At 39.4% G+C, this 24830-nt stretch overlaps 1 protein-coding gene across 1 annotated transcript in view; it reads right to left on the bottom strand.

The window, feature by feature from the left end:
• Positions 1-24830, bottom strand: part of LOC119891798 (phosphatidylethanolamine-binding protein 4) — a 51296-nt gene that overhangs the window by 22122 nt on the left and 4344 nt on the right. The window contains exon 4 of the mRNA XM_038703664.1: positions 7982-8080. Within this exon, the coding sequence (XP_038559592.1) occupies positions 7982-8080 (99 nt within the window). The remainder of the gene's footprint in view (positions 1-7981; positions 8081-24830) is intronic.

Here is a 24830-nt window from a genome sequence, read left to right as displayed (position 1 = left end):
GTGAGTTGTTTTTATCAGCATGCCTCACTCCCCTTCACTGTACCCTATCAGGAGACACCCCTGAGAGGAAGCATTTTCCACAGCCGCGGCCCCAGCAACCCCCCACTAACCCTGACATTTGTTCATTTACCCGCCCCTCTCCCCCCCCTTATGCTTTCTATGCCCGTCCCCCCCGTCCGTCCATGTCTGTCAAAGTTGACCAGTTTTCAGGGGAACAGGTAGGCAGACTCCAGCAAGCCCCCCACCTGTACCCTGAAACACATGAATTTGCAAGCGGGGCCGACTGCCAGAGATCCTGCTTTACTGACTGAAGTGGAGGGGAGAGGAGGGGAGGGGGGTATGACAAAGACGACAGCTTGTGTGGGGGAACATTGTCTGCGGCTGCGACTAGAAATCTTTTCAGGAAAAACAGGATTTTATACACAATGGTCGTGGGTGTGAAGAAAGGGGGCACATATTAAAAGAAGTGCCTTTATGTGTGCAGAGCTACTGGTTTTTAAACTGCATTTGCATGGAGATGGTCCAATCTGTTCTCCTTTTTTACCTACTAGACTATAGTGTGACAGACTGGATCAAAGAGGGCTTTCCAGGTTGTCCTTGTTTTCTTGGAGAGTAATCATGATATATCCAGGACAGTGTGCAGGGTAGAAATTAATGTAGCACACTGACACACAGTAGGCCTACCTCCTTAAATAAAATAAATGATTAAGAAATGTAATAGAATTAAATTGCACGGTAAAATCAATAGGGATTAGGTTTTCCAAGAAATAAACTATTAGGCAACATGTGAAAACTATAATTTATGGATGATTATTCCTAACGCTGTCCAAACAGCATTCACAGCTTCTGATAGGAAACCATAGCAGCTCATGTTCTTCATGCACTGAAACCTCCTCAATCATCTCACCACGGCAACCACAGCAGGGAGGTCAGTTGTTATAGAGATGGCAAGAGGCATGGTAGGTTATCAGCTACAGTAGTGTGTGTGTGTGTGTGTGTGTGTGTGTGTGTGTGTGTGTGACGGGGGATGGAGCTGACAACTGAGCGGAGGATTCTTATGTAATTCTCCCTTTAGGTGGCGGAGAACAGTGAGAGCAGCAGCCCACACTGAAGACGAACCTGTTTGTTAATAAGCTGCAAGTAAGCTAAGATCGATAGCATTATTACAGTCCATACACAAGAATAAGGGGGGTCCAGGTGTAGCAGAGCAATAGAGACACAGCTACAGTGACAGGTACTGTCACTAAGAAGTGGGCATGCCCCACAAATCACTGGTTCCTGTTCTATATGCCTCTTTTAAACACTTTCACACAGCATGCATGCTGACAGCACACGCATACAGTTCAATACGGAAATAAGTTAGAAAAGGTCAAACTCCAAAAGCTAAAACAAAAAGCCAAGCTACAGTAAAAAAAAGACAAACTAACCACCACTAGCAAGCTAATCTGGCTGAGAGGTTTAGTGAGGGAATGACTTCCAAAAGCTGAACTCCATGTAGTACCACCTCTGACATTTGTCTGGCTGTAGCTGACAGCAGGATGAGCACTGCTCTAAATGTTAAGCACCTCCAGCTGTGCCTTGATGTTAAGGGCTATTGTTGACTTGTACCAAGGGAGGTTTCGGATAGTTATGAAAAAAGATGAATGACCTGCATGTAAACTTTATCAGGGTCAAACTAATTCAAGCTGCAATATAAAAATGTCCAATACAAAATGCAAGCTGTTTTTGGACTTTTTGGAAATTTATCTTAAAACCTAAAACATTTACATTCTGGCACAACTCTTAATTATGTACTGTTAACAGGTGCTTTATTTACTTCTCACATATATATAGTATTGGCAACAATCTGTTCAAATTCTTTAAGGCACTTCACTCAAGGAACATGTGTTTACGCTGTCACTTTCAGTTTAAACAAAGGATGACAACAGGTGCACAGAGTGGAGTTTAGATTGGATAAAGTTGCTTCATATGACTTGGGAGCCAGGAGGCACTTCTGTGTAAAAGTTTGTGAAACCATAAACAAGCAACTGTTAACCTGGGTTATGAGCATGTTTAGCATCTTTGGTGGGGCAAAAAAAAAAAAATCACATTAAAAAGGAAAATTGTTCAATTGCTTTGCGCCCACCCCCTTGTCATAAGATATGGATGTCCCGTAAGGTTATTTGTGTTTGCTGGGAAATGAAGTGCTCAACTGGATTAAAAACATACTGCATATGTTTGGAAATCTGTTTCCCTGGGCGTATGAGTGGAGTGAGCGAGCGTGAAGCAGCAGCTTGCGTCTCCTCCAAGAGAGAGGGCAGACACTCTCATCATTAGCTGGGCTACAATGTGCTCCTCTACCTGCTCCAATCTGCACAGCCAGGCTCCACTCTGACGCCAGACAGATGTTCCCAGCACGAGGTGCAAAGTACCGAGAGGGGAAACGAGAGTGAGCAGGAGAGAGGCAGAAGAATGGAAATATTCAGCAGAGTACACAATAAGAGTTTAATTATGAATAATACCAATGGTTCTTTGTTCTCACAATGAAGCTAGCTATGGTTCGCATGGCCTTTGGGAAACTGTTTTTGGCTTCCATATGGGGGCAGCTGTCTGTCAAAAATAAACGCTTAAATCATAACATGCCACAGTAGAGATAATTACAGGATAAAGAACAATACAATTATGTATGTTTATTTGCTATATTGGATAGGTATTTTGCTAAAACAAACTCCAAGGCTACTGCAGAGGCAAAAAATTTAATTTCAACAACCAGTACTATCATTTGCTGCTAATGAGACACTAATGATTTGTGGCTGAGACTATTTTTGCAAAACTTCATCATGATCATGATCATCAAACTTCATCAACCATAACTTAACAAGATAAAGACATACCTGTATTACCCTAGTCACACTGTTTATATGCAATATAGTTTCTGTGACAAGACAAAGAGAAAGTTCCATACTTGACTAAAGAACTGCTCTGGGTGCACTTTTTATGGATAAGATTACTTTTATCTTTTTATTACTGTCTCCTTAAAAGTAATTAAAAACGTATTCATCCTATTAGCCAATATTGTCTGTACAACCACAACTAGCTTATTCCTCTGTGACATGAATTTCTATTGTTCCTCAAAATATGAGATGCTAATAAAAGAGCCAAGTCATTACATTGGTTTTCACACACTTCTTCATTATACAGCAATCAACGCTACACAAACAATACAAAAATGTTTGCAGGACAAAGCATTCAGCTTGGGTTTTGGCCTTTTGAGTGAGTGGTTGATAATAAGAAAGAGACAAAATAATACCAGAGTTCTCCTTTTTCAATGAAGTGCTGTTAAGGAGTTACACGCCTAATAGTTTGCAGTTAAAGGACATCTTGAGGTGTGGAGCAGACGATCTCTGTAGGCTGCAGAATTCACAAACACAAAGCCAGCTGGTCTGATATAGTCACAATACTTCACTGTTTGTATTTGCCTGACCAGCAGCAGAACACAGTCTTTGTCCCCCTTTGGGAGCTGCTACAACAGAGATGGATGTTAAAGCATGCACATCCCTCATGCACCATAATAATGAGCATAGCATGCCGTGTGCTGAACTGATCCAACTGGCTTTCAATTAGCCAGGGAGAGGAAGTTAACAAACATATGATGGCTTCCAATGCAATGACTTTAGTGAAGTGAATTTGGAAATGAAGAACTATGTTGACTGAATGACCACAGCCAGGATGGGTCATAAATTTCTTCTTTTGTTTAAAATGTATCTCATGTAGCTTGTCAATAAGAAAACTGCTATCCAATCCAATCAAACAACAACAAAACTTATAGCCTCAATACTTGTGGTGGATATATACATACAGCATACATTTTTGGTTTTTTTATAGAATTATTTGAAAAAATTATTTGAGGCACTGGAAATGATTATTCCTATGTTAACTTCTCTGCACACCACTAGTATAAAACACAACAAGTATTTCACACAGCTAACACCTTACATGTATAAAAACCCTCAGCAGAGAAAGTTCATAAATCATAAAAAGTAAGAAAAAAAATCTATAAAAAACCTAAGGCTATGCATCGCTGTTTAAATGGGATTTTACAGTGATAATAAACACCTTTTCTCAGAGCAGGAAAGGGCTTTAACTGTAGCACTCTTGTGCAAGTTCATATTGCATCATATTGACTCACAAACCTTAAACTGTAATGAGAGAATAAGTATTAATGAGTAAAAGTAAAACCCAGTGCTGTATTCATATAAGCTGCCTCTATTCACATACTAATGATTTGCTTGTTACAGTAATTATCGCTGCGAGACCATACCGGAACATCTGCATTGATTTAGACTCTGGGAGAGAAGATAGAGGGAGGGAGAGGCTCACAATCTGGAATTTGACTTAGAGAGCTAGACAACAATCTGTTGATGGTTATTTTGGTAATTGTCCATAATTGATGTAAAACACAGAGTGTGTTGCAGAAGATTCTAAATTACTGTTTCTGTAGCTCGAGGGGTCATTGAAAATGGGCAGTTGCAAAGAAAATGCACATACAGCATCTAATAATGTTAGTTCTAAAAGAAACTGGACAGCTGGTGGGAGAAAACGAGACACCCAGCCACACAGTTTACACTTAACTGCTGGAGTAAATTCTTCTCTGCAGTCAAATGTAATGATGTGATAAATGATACAGCCAGTTAAATCGATTTGACACCTGATATTAACATTAAATTATGATTGTACAAAGCATCTAGCTGAATGGTTATTCTGCATATTTATAAATGTGTGTTGATGCTTACATGGATGAATAAAGCTAAAAAGATATAGTTTGTATGTAGTGAGTTATGTATGTTATTTATTGTACCATGTGCATACAAGTGCCCAGCCCACATGGACTTACAAGACACCAAATATTACTGTTGCAGAAGTGAAACATTTCTGGCTTACAAAGCCAAATAGTCTAGTAGTAACTAGACATTGAGTCAAAATGTAGTTAAGACCAGAGTCTGACTTGTGGAATTTGTTTTAACATATAATTATTTTTATGCCACAGAAATGTAAAACAGAAAACAGCTAAAAACAAAACAGTCAAAACAAGAAAGACAAATCCAGCTGAAGCTTGCTGATGACAGCGAGCCCTAGCTAAAGCTAAGTTGACTTTTTTTCTTCCTCCTACAGTAGTACCTGTAGCTTTGTCATGGGTTCAATTAAGTAACATTTTGGTCATTTAGTTTGCCTAAATCAAGCCATGGAGAGTACAAACAGTTCAACTAATTCTGCTACAAGGTAACTGGCCTAGCTGAGTAGCAGTGCTATATTCACTTGAGCAGTTTTTAGGTCTCATCTATGGTCTATAGTCAATGATATTTTGCTGCAAAGTAATCAGGCTAAAAAGCATGAAGTCACCCTGAAAACTTTAACCCTGTTTTTTTTTTTATAACTTCAGCTTTTCTCTAGTTGCTTTGGAGGGTACATCAGACAAGACCCCCAAGATAACCTGGCCTATGAGATAATACTAACAAAAAAGGTCTTCCTAAAATGCAATTCAAGTTTTTATAATCATCAATCCAGAAGAACCCATCAGAAATTTAGGATTTAGGATTTATTTATTTATTTAGGATTTTTATTAAAGTGTATCAAGAGTAAACAAAGCCTTTTCTCTTCAGGAAGACAATTACATCTGTCTGTTTCTATATCTTATGCTAAATTAGCATGAAAATCCACAATGTAGTTGTGGATGCTGTGAGTACAGTACAGTGGAATACTGTAAAGTATGTGGCAACAAATACCAGGCTCTCAAACACCTCTATTTGTGGTTCAAGAGGGTTTTGGCAGGCTGACACATAGTGAGGAGATCCTCAGTACATGTTTTTGATATGTGAAGAGCTAGCTACATATTGCAGTTCAAAACAAGGTGAGTGATGGGTCTATAATACATGGGTTATTCCACTGTGTCCTTGTTCCGTTACCATCACTTCTCTAATGAGACCTTCGCTGAAGAATCAGTGTAAATCTTTGGCGCCATGTTGCCCAGTCCAGCCTGACCTCACTTCACTCTCGGCTGACTTAAGGAAATCTTTACCTTCATAAATGTGGATATGGATAAAGAATACACACTAATTATGAAAACATCTACAAACTAGGCCAAGACTGTCTGACCTTGGACTAATGAATATATATGAAAAGAATACTGCTGCTGCAGCTCGTACTGTTTGACGTGTGAGGATCAAAACACTGATCCATTTGACATAGGAAAGCAGGACCCCTGACTTAGCCAAAGAAAATTATTTGCTTTACAAAAAAATCTATCATCAAACACATTGCCAGAAATAGCAATTTACATACCAAACATTTTACTGTACAGTACTTGACTCTCTTCACCTTAAACCCCGATGCAACAAAATTACAGAGAACAACTGAAGCATTTCTCAATCATATAGTTTAGTCTTTTATCATATGAATGCAATAATTCATAAATTAACCTACATTGCGGTCAAAAATCACTAAAACCGCACTGAAACAAAATCCAACATTCACATCGACACTTGAAATAACAAAACTGAGGTTGTGTGATGTCACCTAGCCACCCTGGTCAATTAAACACCTCCCACTACGAGTTGGCATCACTCAAAAGGCTCATTAACCCTTCTGACCAACCACCAGTCACAATCGGAAAAAACATCCTGTCACATTGGCCAATCCAAACATGGGCAACGCAGGTCAACACCCACACAAGTGACAGGAAATTGAATTGCTAGAGAGAATGTGGTCTGTCTGAGTGCTTGAAAGACATTTGTTTATTCACAGCTGGTCACACGGCCAGACAGACTTTATGGGCTTAAAAATAAGAAGCAAAGGTGATGCCTAATGCAATTTTATAAAGTGGAAATTACTAGTTTTTTTTGTATATCATTGGCATGAGAGTGATATGAGGTAAATATCCACAGATTCTTCCAGGCAAGCAGGAATGTGGTTGAATAAATCATCTCTAAAGCACAGCACTGAGCTGAATCACACAATTCTGAAATGATACCCATTGAAAGGTTTACTAAAATATGTATCCCAGATATATCACATTTGGATCTTTGAATCAATGTGGCATTTACTTGCAACTACGCCTTATAAAATGAAACAGGAGCAGTGATACATCACTGAAGCATCTTTGTGTGGTTGTTTTTCAGACCACTAGTCTTAATCTACTGGGTTGATCTCCCGGTTCCCGCGGGATTATAAAATGTCTGCAAACCTCCAAATATTTGAGGCAATCAACAACTCAACACGCATTTGGCGTTAGAATGCAAGACTGTGAAAACACACAAACGAATGGATAAAAAGGAGTGAAATATGAAGAGAAATAAGGGGATCGGAGCTGTGCCCATTTCGGGGGTGTAAAATATGGAGAAGTGTGGATCATTGGGGGAGCTGCTCTGCCTGGGGGAACAGATGAAGGGAGGACACTCTGCCAAGATCTCTCCACTGGAGGGGGAGCTGAGGGACTGGAGCTCTATGGGAGAAAGAGTGTGCGCCTCGCATGCTGCTCTCCTCAATCTCAGTCTCACACGCCTGCATTGACATGTCCCAGGCTCTCTGCAGCAGAGGGAAATTGCTGCTGACAGGGCCTTGCAAACTTTCACAGCCATTTAGAAAGACTTACTCCCACACTTTTGTCACAGGCATTTATTGCACAAGATACATGATATGAAAAATTAACATTTTTTGAACTTGGCATCCTTTTTTTCACTAAGTTAGGCTTAAAAACCATTCATAATTTTTCAGCCTTGCGATCGGCCCAAGTGCAGCATGTAAACACAAGACATGCCAAGTGAGACCCCGAGATTATGAAAATGCACAATTTTCAAGAGAAAAATAAAAAAATCCCAAAACGACTTGTATAAATTTGTACCATATGAGTTCCAAATCCAATAACAAATGATGTTTGTGTCACCATCATCAAAACACATTAGGCTGTTTTTAAGTGAAAGCAGATGTTATTGCAGAATTCCTGTACCTGTATGTCCACCACCAGCCAGTGCCTCCAGTAAGCAGATGTTGGTTTGGTGCGGCTTGGAGCATCAGGGTCAACCATCACCAGAGCATACATTTTGTTCTACAAACAGGAGGAGATTCATTTATTATTACTTTTAATACAGACAAAGTTCTTTACTACAGTACTACACATGTTGTGATTGGCCCAGAGGCAGTTCCAGTAACAGCGGTGCTTGATCCCTTTCTAAATGCAGCCATGTGCTGTTTGTGCATCACATTGCCCGAGGCTTGACAGACATCTCTGCAGCTAACAATGCTTAGTTTAAATACTTAGAAAACAGATGCCTCACTTTACTTTCTTAGCATTCACTTATTTTACCTAAAAATGATGCAAAGGGTGAATTTTATTCTATTCATAAAATGTATGTTTGTTTGTTTTTTTACGTAGTCACTTGATTTGTCGACTGAGTAAACAAAGCTGACAAACTCAGTTCGGTTGGGTTTGCCTTTTGTTTGGCTTTGCACTCCAGCTGTCAAGGCTGAAATGTTGCTAAGGGAAAAAATTCCATAAAACAGTATTGTTATAAAAAGGCAACAACACGAGAATATGTTTTGTAGCCATGCTAATCGGCAGCTGAAGTACAGTCTTTTTTTAGCAAAAGTACAGCTCTGTCTTTTCTCGGTTATTCCTTAAAACTTAATATCATTACTGTGACATCAATGAAATGACAACATTTTGGATCATATACCAAATCCTCTCGTTAACATATTCACAGTAACTTTCTGCCACTTACCCAGTATCTTTGTACCCCTCAATCTGTCAATAGATAAAGTGAGAGAAAAAGCATCTTAACTAACACTTGATCACAGTTATTGGACGTTGACTTGGTGGCTAAACTGCCGGAAAAATTTCATTCTGTCTGTCCCTAAAAGTTAGAGAATTATGAGAGCAGATTGAATTATTGCAAGAGCACATTTGTCATCCCTGGTCCTGTGCCTAAAATCTGCCAGACCATATGATGGGCTTTTTTTATTTTGTTCACTTCTTCTACAAACATTAGACATTAATCGAGGCTGTTTCGATCCACGATGTCCTTTTACTGTATATGTACTTGTAACTGAAGCAAGACCATAATGATATCAGCTTTAATACATATAAAACAGATGCAGCATTTCTTACATCTTTACACTGACAGCCAACAGTGTTGTTTGTGGCGCAAAGCAACATTTTATTCAATCAAATGTTTGCATGTAAACATAAACCTTGAATTTCTGTTTGTTGTGTATGATCATGACATTCTTAAAGGCCTCTGAAAATTATCGTAAGCCAGTGTACTTGAATGAGATAAAGTAGTCATGTATTTTTCTGCAGATGCTCATTTTCAGAAGGATTCTCTGCCTACCTGACAAGCAGTAATAAGCGTAAACAACTAAGCCTAATAATAGGATAATACTGTAGTCTCAGCGATAGTGCCTGCAGGTAACATCCAGACACACCAGCAACAATAGAGCCTCCTCCACAGCCTGTCAAAAGTGACTCTATATCAGTGACCCCCCCGGGCAGCTTACCAACCATGACCTGTTGCCTTCTGAAGAGTTGTAATCCTCATTTGTACATGTTTGCTACCAGGCAAAGACACTGTGATAATGTAGTTACACTAATATTTAAGTCAGGCCCTGATGCATTCAAAAATAACATGGTTTCAGACAACAGCACACACACACACACACACACACACACACACACACACACACACACATACACACGCACAAACTAAAAGGCAATTTAAGCATTTAAATTTAAAATGACCTCCAGTCACAATTATCATTGAAAGGAATAGCACTTTATTGGATATTTCACGAACGTTACCATGGATGGAGATACACTGCATAGGACAGGCTTAGTTTTCCCAAAGCCAAATGTAGAACAGTATTAAGAACAGTTCACATTTATTTCCAACTATAACAACAAAAACATGTCCTATTTATGGTGGGCACTGAATTTCAATGATTTCTGAACACATTTAGTGCATGAATTTCTACCTGTAAGAATCTGGCTGGTCCAGCTGGCATGGGCAGCAAGAGGCTCCCTCCATGCTTGCACTTCACACATTGTGGCATGTACCCTTCTCTCTTACAAGGACATTTTTTTTCTCCATCTGTCAAAATCCACATTAATTACGCACAGATATGTGTGAAAGACTCCAGGGAAAAACAGATGCATATTCTGCCATCTGAAATAATTTATCAGGGCTCGAACAAACTAAATGTATATCAAAACATGTTTTTAAACGGGGGAGCTAATTCTCATAGCTGGATCTTGGAAGGCACAAATTTTCCAAAAATATGTTATTGTTATTAATATTACTCACTAATACTAATGAGGAAACTTAACATTTGAGCCTTGATGATAATTAGAAATTTAGATTTGCTTTTACACTGCAGCTAATCAAATCTATCACTGATGATACTACATTTTGTGTTTTTTGGAAACACAAAGCTACTGCATATTGCTTTAATTTTCATGTGTAATCTCTTATCTACTTAACTTAAGAGTACGGTAAAATAGTTTAGAGGTCATCTGCCCGCTCTGTTAAGCTGTGTAATTGTGTCTATAGGACTTTTAAAATGTCATAAAAATCCAAGAGCTTAGAGCAGAAGTGAAATTTGGGTAGGTGTTGGCCACAGACCTTCATCGGGCCATTACAGAGGAGGTGATGTGAGGCTCCTGGGTGCAGGCTGGAGGTGGGGGCAGATTGAGTCTGTCTCTCGGGATTAACCTCCCACTGCCTGCTGTGATCACAGCAAAATGGCCCACTGGGACCACAACTCAGACGGCAGGCGGCTGGAATAAACCCCGCAGCCGCCTCTGTCACAGCTACTGGTCAGTGGTAGAGAAGAAAGGGGGAGGTGCTATAGAGACTGAGGGGTGGAGTCATATACTGAATACATGAACTTAATACCTCTCCATGATTATATATGATACAAACGCATGTGTATTTAAAAAAAAATAATAATTTCATATTTTTGTTGGATTTTCAGGAGGTGACATGAAACTCCCACTCCATGCCAATAGCATCGAATAGATACAGTATTTGCAAAACAGAAGACACTGAAGAACAAAGGCAGAGGAAGACCAGTGTCTCTGAGGATGTAAACCACTGGCTTACCTTTGAGTGAACTCTGCTGGGGATGGGAATCAGAAAGATGTCTAATCGCTGCTCTCATAGAGCTGCCTGGGCTATCGAGCCCAGCTCTGCTAACTGATGACACCACGAAGGGCGAGAGTGAGTTAGTGAGAGGGAGGGAGTGAGGGAGGGAGGGAGGAGAGGCCCCTCTGTGAGTTTACAAGTTCATGCTTTATCCCTGACCCAATACGAAACAGTGTCGTCCGTGCAGCTGCCTATTAATATACCCACTGCTTTATCCTCCCTGTTCTTCATCTCCTTCAGTCTCTTCACACAGAACCCACAATGATTCATTAAATGGTCAACTGTGCTCACCGCTCGACCCAGGGCATCGATCTCAAATCCCTGTTTAAGTAGCAAAAACACTTGAACTCGTTTGGTAATTAACAGGTATCTGTGTTGTGATTAAGAGACGGCGATGGCTTAACAACCATCGACTGCAGCTTAGAGCAAGGTTGAAAGATCGATGTGTAAAAACAGTAAAATACAAACTCTAAAACACGACTGTAGAAGTAAATGTTTCATATGATTAACAAAAGCAATCTCAGCTAACAGATGATTGTTTTTGTAGTATTAAAATTAGGTATTAAAAACACATTTTTTATTAAACTAAATATATAATTTAAGTCAAGTGAATTCATAGAGCAAAGATGTATAGACTTTTATACTATGGACAAAGTAATAAGATCTCATTTCTGACACAGGACAGCAACGAAAGGGGTAGAAGAGCGAGTGATGGGAAGGTTAACAGTGGTACCACTGTCGGGGTTAGAAGAGGAGGTTCATCCTGGTAGAGGGGAGGTCAAGGGTCAGCCAGGCAGCAGTAATTGAATCTGGACTGAAAGTAGGGGGCCGTATACCCAAAGATGAGATGGAGATCTGTGGCTGTGGCACTCACCTAGAGGTCACCAACCTTATAGGTGAGAAGGTCCTCGTTGTCATTAATAACAGCCCCCCCACCCCCACACACACACACCTCTCATCTGCAGAAGCTTTGAAACTTTATTGTTTCTCACTGCAAGCAGCATTATAAAAACCTCCTTCATAGGCAGCCATAAGGGGCAGATCAGCAAACTTCCACCGAGGAATTGGGTGAGAAAAAAGCTGTGAATTATGTATTAAATCATACCTGTCCCTTGCCTGCAGTTCTCAGGTACCCAGTAAACTACACGTGTTTTTTACGAAAACAAACTGGGGGTGTCAATTTTGAAACATGTGGGCTTTTACGATCAAATTAAAGGTAAGATGTTATTGAATTACATTGTGAGAAGTTTGTTTATATATACAGATAACATATTTTATTTGTGTTCCCTACAATATCTTCTCTTGCACAACTTGTACAAGAGACATTAATCGAGGCTGTTTCGATCCACAATGCCCTCTTGATGATATGATATCAGCTTTAATACATATAAAACAGATGCAGCGTTTACATTGACTGCCAAAGAGTGTTGTCTGTGGTGCAAAGCAACATTTCATCCAATCAAATGCTTGCATGTAAACATTCCCTGTAATGTCTACTCATGCACAACTAGTACAACATCCATGTGTACTGACTAAAATCAGAATCAGAATCAGCTTTATTGCCAAGTAGTTTTACACATGCAAGGAATTTGCTTTGGTGTTTTGGTGCTTAACGTGGACCATAGGTAGAAAAATATAACAAAGATAAAGATAGAGCAAGTACAGCAGATCATACAAATAAAATCTAAAATTGATAATTACATATGAAAAGATAAAAGAATAATAAAACACAATATATTTACATTCAGTGTTTCCCACCAAAGCACACATGGGTATATCTTAATAATTTGGGATTTTTGAAGTTGGGATGCATGAGGTACTTATCCATAGTCTGTGTATTACCTGCAGTAGATAGCGGTCAGTCCCCAATTTGGAGAAGCAGAGAGCTGTACTGGCACGGAAGCTAAGTAATGTACTGCTGTGGACAAGGTCAGCAGCATAACGTATATTAACCGCCTTTTAGCCGCCAGTTCAAGTATACGCTATGTGTTTAATATCTCCAGCGCTTTACTTTGCCATCAGGATCGTAGATAATCCATGATCTGGAAGGATCCCCCCACACAGTTCGGGACAAAGGTGAATCGCGGTTTCATAGCAAAGTAACCATCATTTTTATTAAGTAATAATTTACTGTGATGCAGTCAAACGTCAAGATATCTCAGCATCCTCTGATTCGATTTTGAGATTTTTTAGTCCCCCAACATTATAAAAGGCAGTAAATCACTGGAAAGCCCCCTTTAAGAAGGCATATTAAATAAATGTAATTATTTTGGACACACACTACATAGTTACACACAAACACATGCACTAAAGGTGGTCTTATGTAATTGAAACCACTTGATATTTAGAGGTAATTGGGCAGATAATGCAGTTATTATATTATATTAACATAAATGATGCAAAACAGATATGCAAAAAATTTTAATACTCCTCAGTGTTCTTAAGCGCCTCACGGTGCGGGCTGCTCACTACCTCCAAACCTGCCTATTTTTAACTCAGCCTCCCTCCCACACAGGAGTGGAGTGTGAAGTGGCTTATAAATCCACACTTTGAGGAGCCACATGTGGATAGAAACGCAAAGTCTAGGCCTAAAGACAACACAGCTACTAGCTCCACACTAGGTAGCCAAACAGAGGAGTGAGCTACGTTATGAGGAGGCTTCAACGGTTCAAGGGGAATCACTGTGGAATATGAAACACAAGTTTACATAATTACATAATCACTTCACAATTTTTATGTTTGAAAATAAAAACATGCATTACAACACTACATTTCAGGAAAAAAAATTACACAACAAGGAAGCTAAGACGAGACTAGGCAATATTATTTATAGCCTATAGATCCTGCAAAGCCAATCTAAATGACCGCTTCACTACCAAATTCTTCAAAAATCCATTCATTTTGGCCTCTAAAATCACAAGCAAACAGCTCTCTGATAAACTCTAGCCATGTCTGACTGCAGTCTGTCCTGAACTGTGAAGCGTTGTACTTTCGTGGTGCAGTTTGGAATTGCTACGAAGCCATAGCTAACAGTAAGATGGTTCACAGTCTGATTGAAGCTTGAGGGGGGTGAAGGAATTAGTAGCAGCCTTGGGAACCATTTCTGCATTTCTCTCAACATTGAAGACTTCTTTCACCGCACCATGCTTGCGAACACAGCCGTGCTCATGTTAAGCTTATTAGTCACCCTGGATGCGATCTTGCTAGCTGAGGCTTTCAACACTTTCTAGTGGTGGCTTTACACACATACACCTACTCACTGCCATGAAAGCATTTCTGCAAATGCACATGCTCAAACGCAGTAACTACCACTAACAGGTACTCTGAAGTAACATACAGCCAGGCGCTGGGATATGAGCCTCAGATCCAGCCCGTGCTAAATGAGGCAAGAGGGAAATATTTTTGTCATGTAGTTTGGCTGCTGAGAACACAACACAGTCAAACAGGGCAAATTACAGCACTGGACTCATATCCATAATTAGCCTGTCAAACGTGTCACACACGGAAAAACATAGATCTGCTATTTTACCACCAAGTGCAGCCTATAAAAGTTAATGGCGAGCACATTCTAATTACTTCACCAAGATTTGGGAATCTAAAATCAACTATTTTGATTCTAAAAGTACTAAGGGGAATTTGGGGAAAAAATGAGGAAAATAATAAAGATCCATTGGGATAAGTGGATGTGTTGGGTTATTGCACTGCATGTGCAACTGAAAACAGCAAGTTTACAAAGCACATCACACAAGATTTCAAAGCTGTAAAAACCTAAAGCTCATATTTAACATGTGTTGTAAGATTTTACTTTCTCTGGGTCATCACATTTTACTTTGGCAGCTACATTGTTATTATGGAAACCGATTTTTTTTTTTTATTTGGAATGAGAAGAGTGAAAGCTTGAGAAAAAATGATTGTTTATTTTAATAGGAGAATAATTGCCTATTTTGACACTTACTGCCACATGACTCAAGACCATCTATAATTGCCCTTTATTTAAATGAAATATAGAAAAGGCTTGCGACAGTTACACTTTCTAGAGAACAATCAAAATGCAGCAGACACAATTCTGAAGATGATGGGATATGTGCTGCCATGAAGGGAGCTTAGTTGTAAGCACTCTGACACCCATTCCTATTTGGCCATCAGAACTGTTAAAGGTGTCAGGCCTGTTCACAGGCACTGTGTGTTTCACCAGCCAAGATGGCTTCCACATTTTTTCTATCATGATTAATTATGGTTTCTGATGGTAGTACAGTGGGAAAGTGTAAATTATTCCCACATTTTCTTGTGCCCTCCGTTCAGTCACTGTTGTGTAGGAAGATGCTATTGACGCCATCCATGGATGGCGACCAAAAGGCATCTACATGGGGTGGCAAACTCTAGTGCCTATTAAGGGGTAGAAGTGGTGGTGGGGGGTGCCTGGCGTGTGGGCTGAACCTAATCAAGACTGCCAGTTGACAGGGCCAGATTTTCCAGTATGGAAGAGTCTTGTTTCAGTGGGCGACGCTGGGTGTTGGGAGACTGGGAGAGAGGACTGCCCAGGGCTTGGAAGCTTGAAACAGAATATTTCAAACAGACAAGCACCGTCTGTGTTCCAGTGTCACCAGCCCACCCGTCTGACAATCAGGGCCATGTCATCACACGGGCTCTGAGTAATTCAGGGAGCGCTCTTATCACCTTAGAAGATGTGGCAATCTCAGACGTCAGAGCAGTCTAAGGTCGCAGCAGCAGAAATAGCATTGAACGAGCAGAAGGAAGACAAAAAAGTACAGTAAAATTGTTTACCTACAGGCAAAACATTAGGAGCATGAATAGCAAAGCTTGGTGGAATGCAACAGCAATACTGTGCTTTGCTTTGAATCCTTAACGAAATCCACAATATGTCTTCAAAGCACACACTGCACATGCAGCACTGAAAATCCTTAGTTTTGGAGAACTGGTTGAAATAAAATAATTCGTCTGACAGATCATTTTGTGTATGTTGATATATTTAGCGCTGTCAGAGAGGACATCACAGAGAATGGCACTTATATCACAATGCAAAAACTGTTATCAGAGGAGGTACAGGTTTATGGTTCAAGGGCTCGTCCATTCATAGAGAACAAGCTCAGCCTCTCTGCCTGACACACTGATAAAGACAGCACAAATAAAACAGCTCCACAGCTCCATCTTTGCCTCTCCCCAAGGGAATAATATATCACCCATCTGAATGTGGCACATATTGAATCATTTCCAGCGTTGATGATTCATTTGAATAAATCAGCCTTTTTTATTTTGCCAACTTGAACTGATACTGAAATAAGGAAAACTGAAGTCACATTGTTAGATATGAGGAAGGACAGGTGTTAGAGTGTTCTATAGGACTGGTAATCCTAATCCCCTTTCAAGCAACAATTAATGACTACAGCAATAATCTTCGCATATATGTTGTTGCAATTCCTTACTGTCAACCATAACCTGCCTAACTCACATAGACCAAATCCAAGGGGATATGTCGCTGCAGGCAGATAGGATCTTATCCTGGATTTGCATAGATAAATGCACAGCAATAATTCAAGAAGCAAACGGGACAGAAGTAGTTTTGACCTGAGATAAATTCTCAATCTGACCATACACTATTGACAAGACCTGCTCCCAGGAGCTTCATTTTCAGATACGGTTGATCCACAGAAAGAGCTCCACTTGTTATCTGCATTAACTCTTAACAAATATCAAATTTTTAAGGCAAAAAAAAAAAAATATGGAAGCTTCCTAAACAAAAACTTTCACAATGTCTTCCACAAAAAGCTACGGATGCACAGGATCAGCCTATCGGCAAAAATGAAAAATCAGCAGCTTGTGCAATGAAAGGGTTATATCCGCATTCAAGCTAAGAGACATACTCTAACATACACAGACACAAATCCTGTTGAGCTGAGCCGAGCAGAGATACCCTACCAGCCCTCCAAGGCACAATTAGGATTTCACGGGGGGAAGAAATCTACATTCCTGCACACATGAAAAAAGTCCTTTCTCCCTCCCCACAACAATATCAAGTTTTTACTCAAGGAAAAACCTGAAGCACCACTCGATAGGATTTGGACAAAGAAATAAAAACAAAGCCAGAAAAAAAAATCTAAATTTAAGCTGCAGTTTTAAAGAAAAAATATATTATGGTTGAGAAAAATCTAGTCGTAAGCCTCCCAGTTCCAATCAATTTCTCCTATTCTCTGTGATATGAAGAGAAGCAACCACTCATAGTTTGTTTGAAGTGCTCGTCTGTGTGGGGCTGTGCTACATTCAACATTTTGTATGGACAGCCTCAGTGTGTGATTTTTACAGCTGTCAGACATTTAGTCCAAGTACGAGAGGTCAAGTACTGTACCAGCCAATTTGAAGGGATAAAGCAGAACACCACAGTTTATTTCATGAGGGGTCCTAATATAAGTGGACACATTTACTGAAACACATAATAGTTAATTCATTCTGGTGCAGCACATATAGGACAGTGAGGTGATGTGATGTTCTCTGAATGAGGAAGTCATCACTGAGAATCAACTCTTGTTAGCCGGTTGTTTACATGCATATACAAAAATATCTGGCATGAACATACATTCAAAGTATATATTTGTATATATATGTATACTGCAAATTATATTTGTATGTTATGCAAACTTCGCTATGCAGAGTAAATTGTCTAATTTTCTTTGAAGGTTTGGTACATTATACCGATAATAACAAACAGTGATGCACAAGTGGTGGACTAAAACTCTTCTGTGCAGAGAGAAAACATTTAAAATGAAACACATGTTATTATGTTTCATTTAGTTTAATTATTTCACAGTAAAACAACTACCATTGTTTAATCACCACTGTTTTAATGTATCTTCTTTTGAAACAGTCTGGGATGGACTGCAGTACATGAATGAAATAAAAAAAAACATAATTGTACAATTGCAACAAATTTTTTTGAAAGAAAAATAAACTTTCTCAGCTTCTCAGCTTCAACTTCTCAATTATGAGGATGCCCTGACTCTTTTAATGTCATGTTATAGTGATCTGAATAATTTAGGGTTTTGGATTATTGGTCAGACAAAACAAGCAGTGTAAGGAAATTGACATTTTCAACTATTTTCTTATATTTTCTGAATGTATATGTGTACTACGTATTAAATATGGCAGTTCATAGCCATAATAGTGGAATCTGTTGCTCTACAATGCCATTTTTGATCTTCGTCTGGTGCAGCAATACATGCTTGTCATGCTTGTCATTGCAAGTTCCATCTAGTTATTCTGGATACTGGCTAGCCATTAAGTAGGAGCCATAGTAAACTAAGGTAGATGCCTCCTCTCAACATGTAAAAGATATTTCAGCAGCAATCGAGCCAAACATTGTGAAAAAGTGAGAAAACCTGCTATGAACAGCTAGGTGGCGAGTATGCTACTGAGCACATGCATCATGTTACAGCAGGAAAAAAACAAACAAAGCAAGATTGCAGGCTGAAATGTTCTCCAAAGAGAACAGACGTTTAAAGGTTTAGTGGTCAGCAGTGATGTCCTTATCACAGAAGTGGTACAATGCTTTTGCTTTGGCTAGGCAGAATGATTGCAGTCTTAATTTGGTAGCTAATGTAGCAGCCCTTCACCAAAAATGAAGACAAAATTACACATTTATCCATGAAAGAAAACTAATTTACAGAGTAAGTTTAATTACATTTAGTAGAGTAATGAAATGCCTTTATATTTCAGGAAGCTTTTTAAACTCCTATCCAAATCAAATGAATTATGTTGTAGCACAGCCACATTTATTTTGACCCCATCATGTCTGATTTAACAGACATTAAGCTAAATACCACAAAGACAATAAACTGACTCAGACTTCAGCTACAATGAATGTCTTCAAGTTTAAACTTACAGTTCTACTGATGCAATCTGGCAAAACGAATGCCCTAAAGCACATCCATAGAGCATTATGCCAAATGAGGACATTAGCAGCACTTGAGTTTGACCAAGACCTTTTAGCTGCCCGGTCTGTAAAGTGGCGTTTTAAAGAAAAACACATTGCAACTGTCACTACTGATTCTCAGATTTGTGTCGCGTCAGAAGAAAAGGTTAAGCACATCGTTTATCTGAAAATGCCCAGATCTGCAGTCAGGCATATAGTTGGCACCAGGATAAATCATGCCATCACAGTGCTTCAGTTTTCTCATTATCCATACCTCTCATGACATTCACAGAAAGAAACAAAGCATCCTGCCAACACCTACTCTGTGAGAGAGCTCTTTCAGTTCAGCTCAAAAGCTGAGAGCTCCAAACCTCCACACCACAGTGTGGGCAGTTCTGGCAGAGCCATGTGCCTAAGAACACTGACTGAGTGCAACAGTTGGACTAATAACAGAACGAAAAAAAATAAAATGGACGCACAGCGGGGACAGCCACAGCTCCACAGCTGAGTAGCCGGTTGACTTCTGCCCACCTTTCTCTTTTTCAAGAGCGGAAAGATGTCCACAATGCCTCTCAGGTCTTAGTGCCATGAGGGGCGGTGAGCCCGCAGCTTCAGCCACTTCAGGGTAAAGCAAATCACTTTAATATGTTAAGAAGATTAAGCTGGATAAATGTCTAGATACATTTTTTGAAAAGCCACGTAAATCTGTAGTGTTTTTATTTGGGGAGGGGCGGTATGTGAGTCAGTTGAGACGATCAACACAAACCCACCAAAATGCAACGCGATTGGCTAGGGAAAATTGGGCTTATTTGAGATTTTGCATTTTAAGCTTCTTGAATCTAAGACCATCCCACCTCTTTCTTATTATCTTTAAACCCAACCTCTGGGACAACAATACTATAGGGGGAAAAAAACACTGGTCACATGTAGCAGTGCTCTCTCGGCTTAGACTCAAGACTCATATGCACAGAAGAGGAGAAAGAGGTTAAAGTTGAAGGTCTCTAAAGTTAAGTACTTGGAAGGGCTTGTGCATTTTGAAGTAAATCATTCATGTCAAATTAATTAATTGAAGCAAGTATATTCTAAATACAAAATGGATGGCTGACTTTTTTTTTTCTATCTTAAGAATTAGAAATCTGAGGGTGTCCGCCTGTCAGCTCGCTGTGCTAGAAATTGAGTGTGAAAACGAAAGGGAGAAATGGAACAAATAATGTAAAGGGATTAACAAATCATTTGCATAACATTTTCTCTGCTTCCAAACTGCAGGATCAGGAAAATGACAAGGAAGGCAGTTTTATCATCCCCTGTTCTCAAATCAATCAACGCATCAATGGACCTGATCGCGGCTACCATTAGTGGCAAGCTTTTAATGTCAAAAGGAAAATGACTCACTGGCAATATATCTTAAAAAACAGTAAAAAAAACAGACCGGCAACGTAACTAAACTGGTTGAGAGAAACAGGAAACATCCGATGAAAAATATTCTCCAAAGAAAAACTTGAATAGAGTGCATCTTTGAAAAGATACTTTACTTTCACTGTGCCAAACGTGTATTAACCTGTTTTTCTTAACACCGTCTCTCCATCCAGAGTTAAGACAATAAGACCACTGGAGAGATGAAGGGGATGGCATTATGGAGAGTTAAGCATTGTGAGCAGCCCTGAAGCTGTTCCTAAAGAAGGTGAATCAGAGGATTGGGACACAACTGTAACTAAACCCTGTGCCGGACCACAAATTTGAAGCACAAAACATTTTGGGCAAAATGCCACTAAGCCAAGCATCTGGGTCTTAAGTAAACTTCACATGATCACTTTTAACTTTGTGATTACTTACTTCTTAAAGAAAAGAGGCTGTCAAAGAAATAAAAGTCAATTACCTCAGTTTCAAATACACCGGTAAGCACCACAGTAATGCTGTCTGTTAAGTCCTGAAGAGGCTCAATCTTAAAAATCTTTTTATTTAAGGTAAATTATTATACAACTAAGAATTCAAATGAAAGTTTACATTACAAGTTCAATTCTGAATCTCCTCCCAGAGGATGGAAAGCATTAAAAAAGAAAGCACCTGGGTGACCCAGAGATTTCTACAATAATAGATACAACGCACAAGGTAAGAAGACAAAATGAAAACGGCACAGAGCAGCTCAGGAGTTTTTTCAAGGTGATATTTTTGGGATCATGAGGCTGCAGACGTCTCCCAGCTGGACAGATCACATTAATAAAATGTTCAAGTTTCTTACTGTGCCAAAGAGAGGCCGAGTCGTCTCCAGATCGTACAATGACTCCCTGGTAAATGTTAGACTTCTGTGGCTCATATAAATAGAAATTTAATCTTGTATGTTTGTCTAAGTATCCACAGCAGCAGATGCACTTCCCATGCAGATTATGAATCTCTGTTTGAACAGATCTTGCCGTCAATGTATATGAACTGACAAGATAGAATTTCTGTGTGAATACTGAATAATAATCAGGAGCACAGGTTCAGGTGGTATTTTTATTAAAGACCTGCTCCTTCTCTAAGCTTTGCTAGTGCCTCTGCGCTGAAGCTTGTTTGAAACTAATTAATGAATTTCATAATTATCATGTGTACTCTCATGTAGGAAATTTGCACATGATTCCAACATGTGGAAATTAACTTTCCTTTCAACAACCGATGGGTGCATTGTTATTGCTCTGTAGATTGATGTGTAAAAAAAAGTTGACCTCTCTATCGATACTAAAAAAGCTCCTATGTATTGAAGCAAAACACCTCATCTTAAACATATCAAGTTGAGTCGGCTTTACATGTTGAACCACCTCCTTTCCTCGTGTCTTTTGTGAAACGGTGAAAATAATTTTCTCCAATACCACTGCTTGCATAGAAACCTGACCATTGTCATCTGTAAGAGCATCCCAGAGCTTCCTTAATCTGTTCTTATCCTCCCATTGATAATACAATACATTTTCATGGTAACTGATATTTTACTCACAGCCACGGAGTTTAGTAAGTATTGCTGCCTACGCTCTTAGATCAAATGTAAGGTGAAGTAATAGCATGCTACTGCGACAACAGGGTACAAAAGGGTAGCTTCAAAAAAATCAAATAGACTGTCAGTATACAAGGCAATGTATGCGTGAGTGGAGGAGAAAAGAAAGCAGGAAAAAAGAGGGAGAGAAAAAGAATATCTGGTTATGAGATATAAATTGTCTGGTGCAATCTCACTTATGCATGAGAAACAATGGCACATTGGTGCCCTCTGTCCTGCCAACTTAGGGCAAAACTGAAATCTTAGAGTCTCTACTTACACCTGTATTGGTCTGCATGCCACAGACATGCAAATTATTATTCTTCTGTGTGGAAAGGTGGCTTAAGAGGTTGATTGCCTCCCTCCATTCTACTGAATATGCATAGTCAATCCAGTGCTCCGAGTAGCAGAAGGTTGTAATTCTTTCCTCTTCAGAAGCTTGCATGAATCATATATGTTGTGTAGTAATGGGCAATGACTGAATGGAGCGGGACAGGGGTCAGCTTAACAGGGTGTTACAATGACAAAGGGGAACATTAGCTAAGGAAATAAACTCCCTGAATCTCAGCCAAACACGCTGATTTAATCCAGCAGAGCCGAAAACACCCACCTGATGACACTGAATATGCAATTAGATGGATATTACAGAACATGTTTCACTTGTTGACCCTCACTGTCATGTGAAGGATCAAGGAAGTGCCTTGTCTCCTTATCCAAATATACATCCTTGACTCTTTGCTGAATGAAGGCCATCGCCTACTGAAAACAAAATCCCTATCTTTGCGCTCTCACATCCCCATCATGAAGACCTATCAGGAATCCTGCATGGGTGGACATGTAGGCTTTCCTAGGAATGACAGGGTCTGCTAAAGAGGAACCCCACCCTCGCTTTCTCCAGCATGCCAACACAGAGGAGAGTGGGCAGCGCTGAGACGGCAGCCTGCCGTGGGCACTGCCAGGCTTAAAGCTGCCCTGTCGTCATCAGAGGCTTGCAGAAAAGAACGCTGAGATTCACCCAAAAAAAAAAAAGAGGAGGGGGATCGTTGCATTTAAATCCTCTCTCAACGCCCCCACATGTTTTAGCAAAGCATAAAAATCATTCACAGAGAGAGAGAAAGCGAAAAAGAAAAAGATAGAGGGAAATAGAGAGGAAACAGCTATTAGCAGCAGTAAGCAAGCTCAAGAGATCATAGTGAGGCAGCTCTAATCGCAGTAATGGTTTAAACCCTCATTCCATCCACCAGATGCAAGAAATGTCTACCCAAAAACAAGGCTTTGAAATCCCCATGTCTAAGAATGTGCCCTGTGGCTATGGTCCTTACTGAAAAAAAAAGAACACAACAACTCCAAAACTGTCGCCACTTTTGGAGTAACTACGAGGTAAAGATAGCTACTGTGGCCTGTGTTGTTTACACCAACCACATCGAGGATAGATGACCATGCTTGAGTCAAAATAAATCCATAATTATTTTAAAGAAATAATGTGTCAGTGATTTCAGCTGAGAAATCAAACATACAATAAGAATGCTCTCATGGATGCCCTTGTCCTCTAAAAGGAATAAGTGATTTAGTTAGTTTATTTAGAAAACAAGAGAGGCATCACTTTTTATTGAGGTGGCTTAACTTGGTTAAATGTTGCACTAAGTCCAGGGAAATGTATCCAGGAGAAATGACAGCATTAGTGATAAATATATATAGTATCTCAAAACAACTGTATACCCTAGTTACACTATATGCATTATTAAGCATTTGTTAAAAAATGTTGTAATTGTATGTATGTAATCAGGCTGTAAACATTGAAAGCTGAATTAAATACATTTGTTTAAGAAGGTGGAAAATCACTTAAGCAATCTTAGGTTGTGCCAGAAGCACACCTGGATGAACTGCCATGTAGCCAAATATATATGGAGCATTTTAATCATCTCTAGTTCAGATATATGTGGTTATTTTTGTCTCTTTAATGTTACTATTATTTTATTCTTTTCTGCAGGCAAAGCTTCATTTGACAGGTTTTCTGTCCTTCAGCCAAGTTTGCTGGTTTTCCAAAGAGCCTAAAAAAAACCTCACTTAGCTCTTCCTTTCTGTGGGAAAAAAATAATTCCTAAAAGCAATTTGACATTTTAAGACATAATCTTGACTTTAGATTTTAAACAGGACAAGGGGTCGCTACATCCTTTCAACATTTTGAAACTCCTTCCAGCAGTCCTGGTTAATCTGCATATTTATTAAATAATTAACAGTCAACGCTAAGGTTGTTGCAGTCTAATGTACAAAAAAGCATTTTCTTCACTACTATGATTCAACAGTGTCTTCAAAGACACTTTAGACAGCAAGGTGTCAGTGTGGATTTAAAATAAATATAAACAAAGAGTTAGTTTGGAAAGTCAGGAACAATGTCATGACAGCAGTGCATTGGCTCTCACGTTATACCCGCTGAGCGGGTCATTTACAAGGGTGAAACCTACTTTTCTAATCTAAGTCTCACTCCCAGAGGTCAAATACTAATTGGTATCATTATTATCTAGCTGTGTCAAGGGTCATTCCTACAGTGTATATGTCAAATATGACATATGAATTAGCATATTAGGGTGTCTTCTGCTTGTCACTGCAATTGTTTTAACAATTATACTTGACTACACTGAAGTTTACAGATACTTCTGGTTCCTACTAAGAGAATGCATCAGGGTATGAGACTGGAGCATGACACATGTTTGACCTTAATTTCCAGAAA

The sequence above is a fragment of the Micropterus salmoides genome, unplaced genomic scaffold (assembly GCF_014851395.1).
Source record: "Micropterus salmoides isolate LMB-PRFRI ecotype aquatic unplaced genomic scaffold, ASM1485139v1 Ms_hic_scaffold_7, whole genome shotgun sequence".
NCBI lineage: Eukaryota > Metazoa > Chordata > Actinopteri > Centrarchiformes > Centrarchidae > Micropterus > Micropterus salmoides.
Note: the sequence above shows the minus strand (reverse complement) of the source record. Positions and strands in the feature narration are given on the sequence as shown.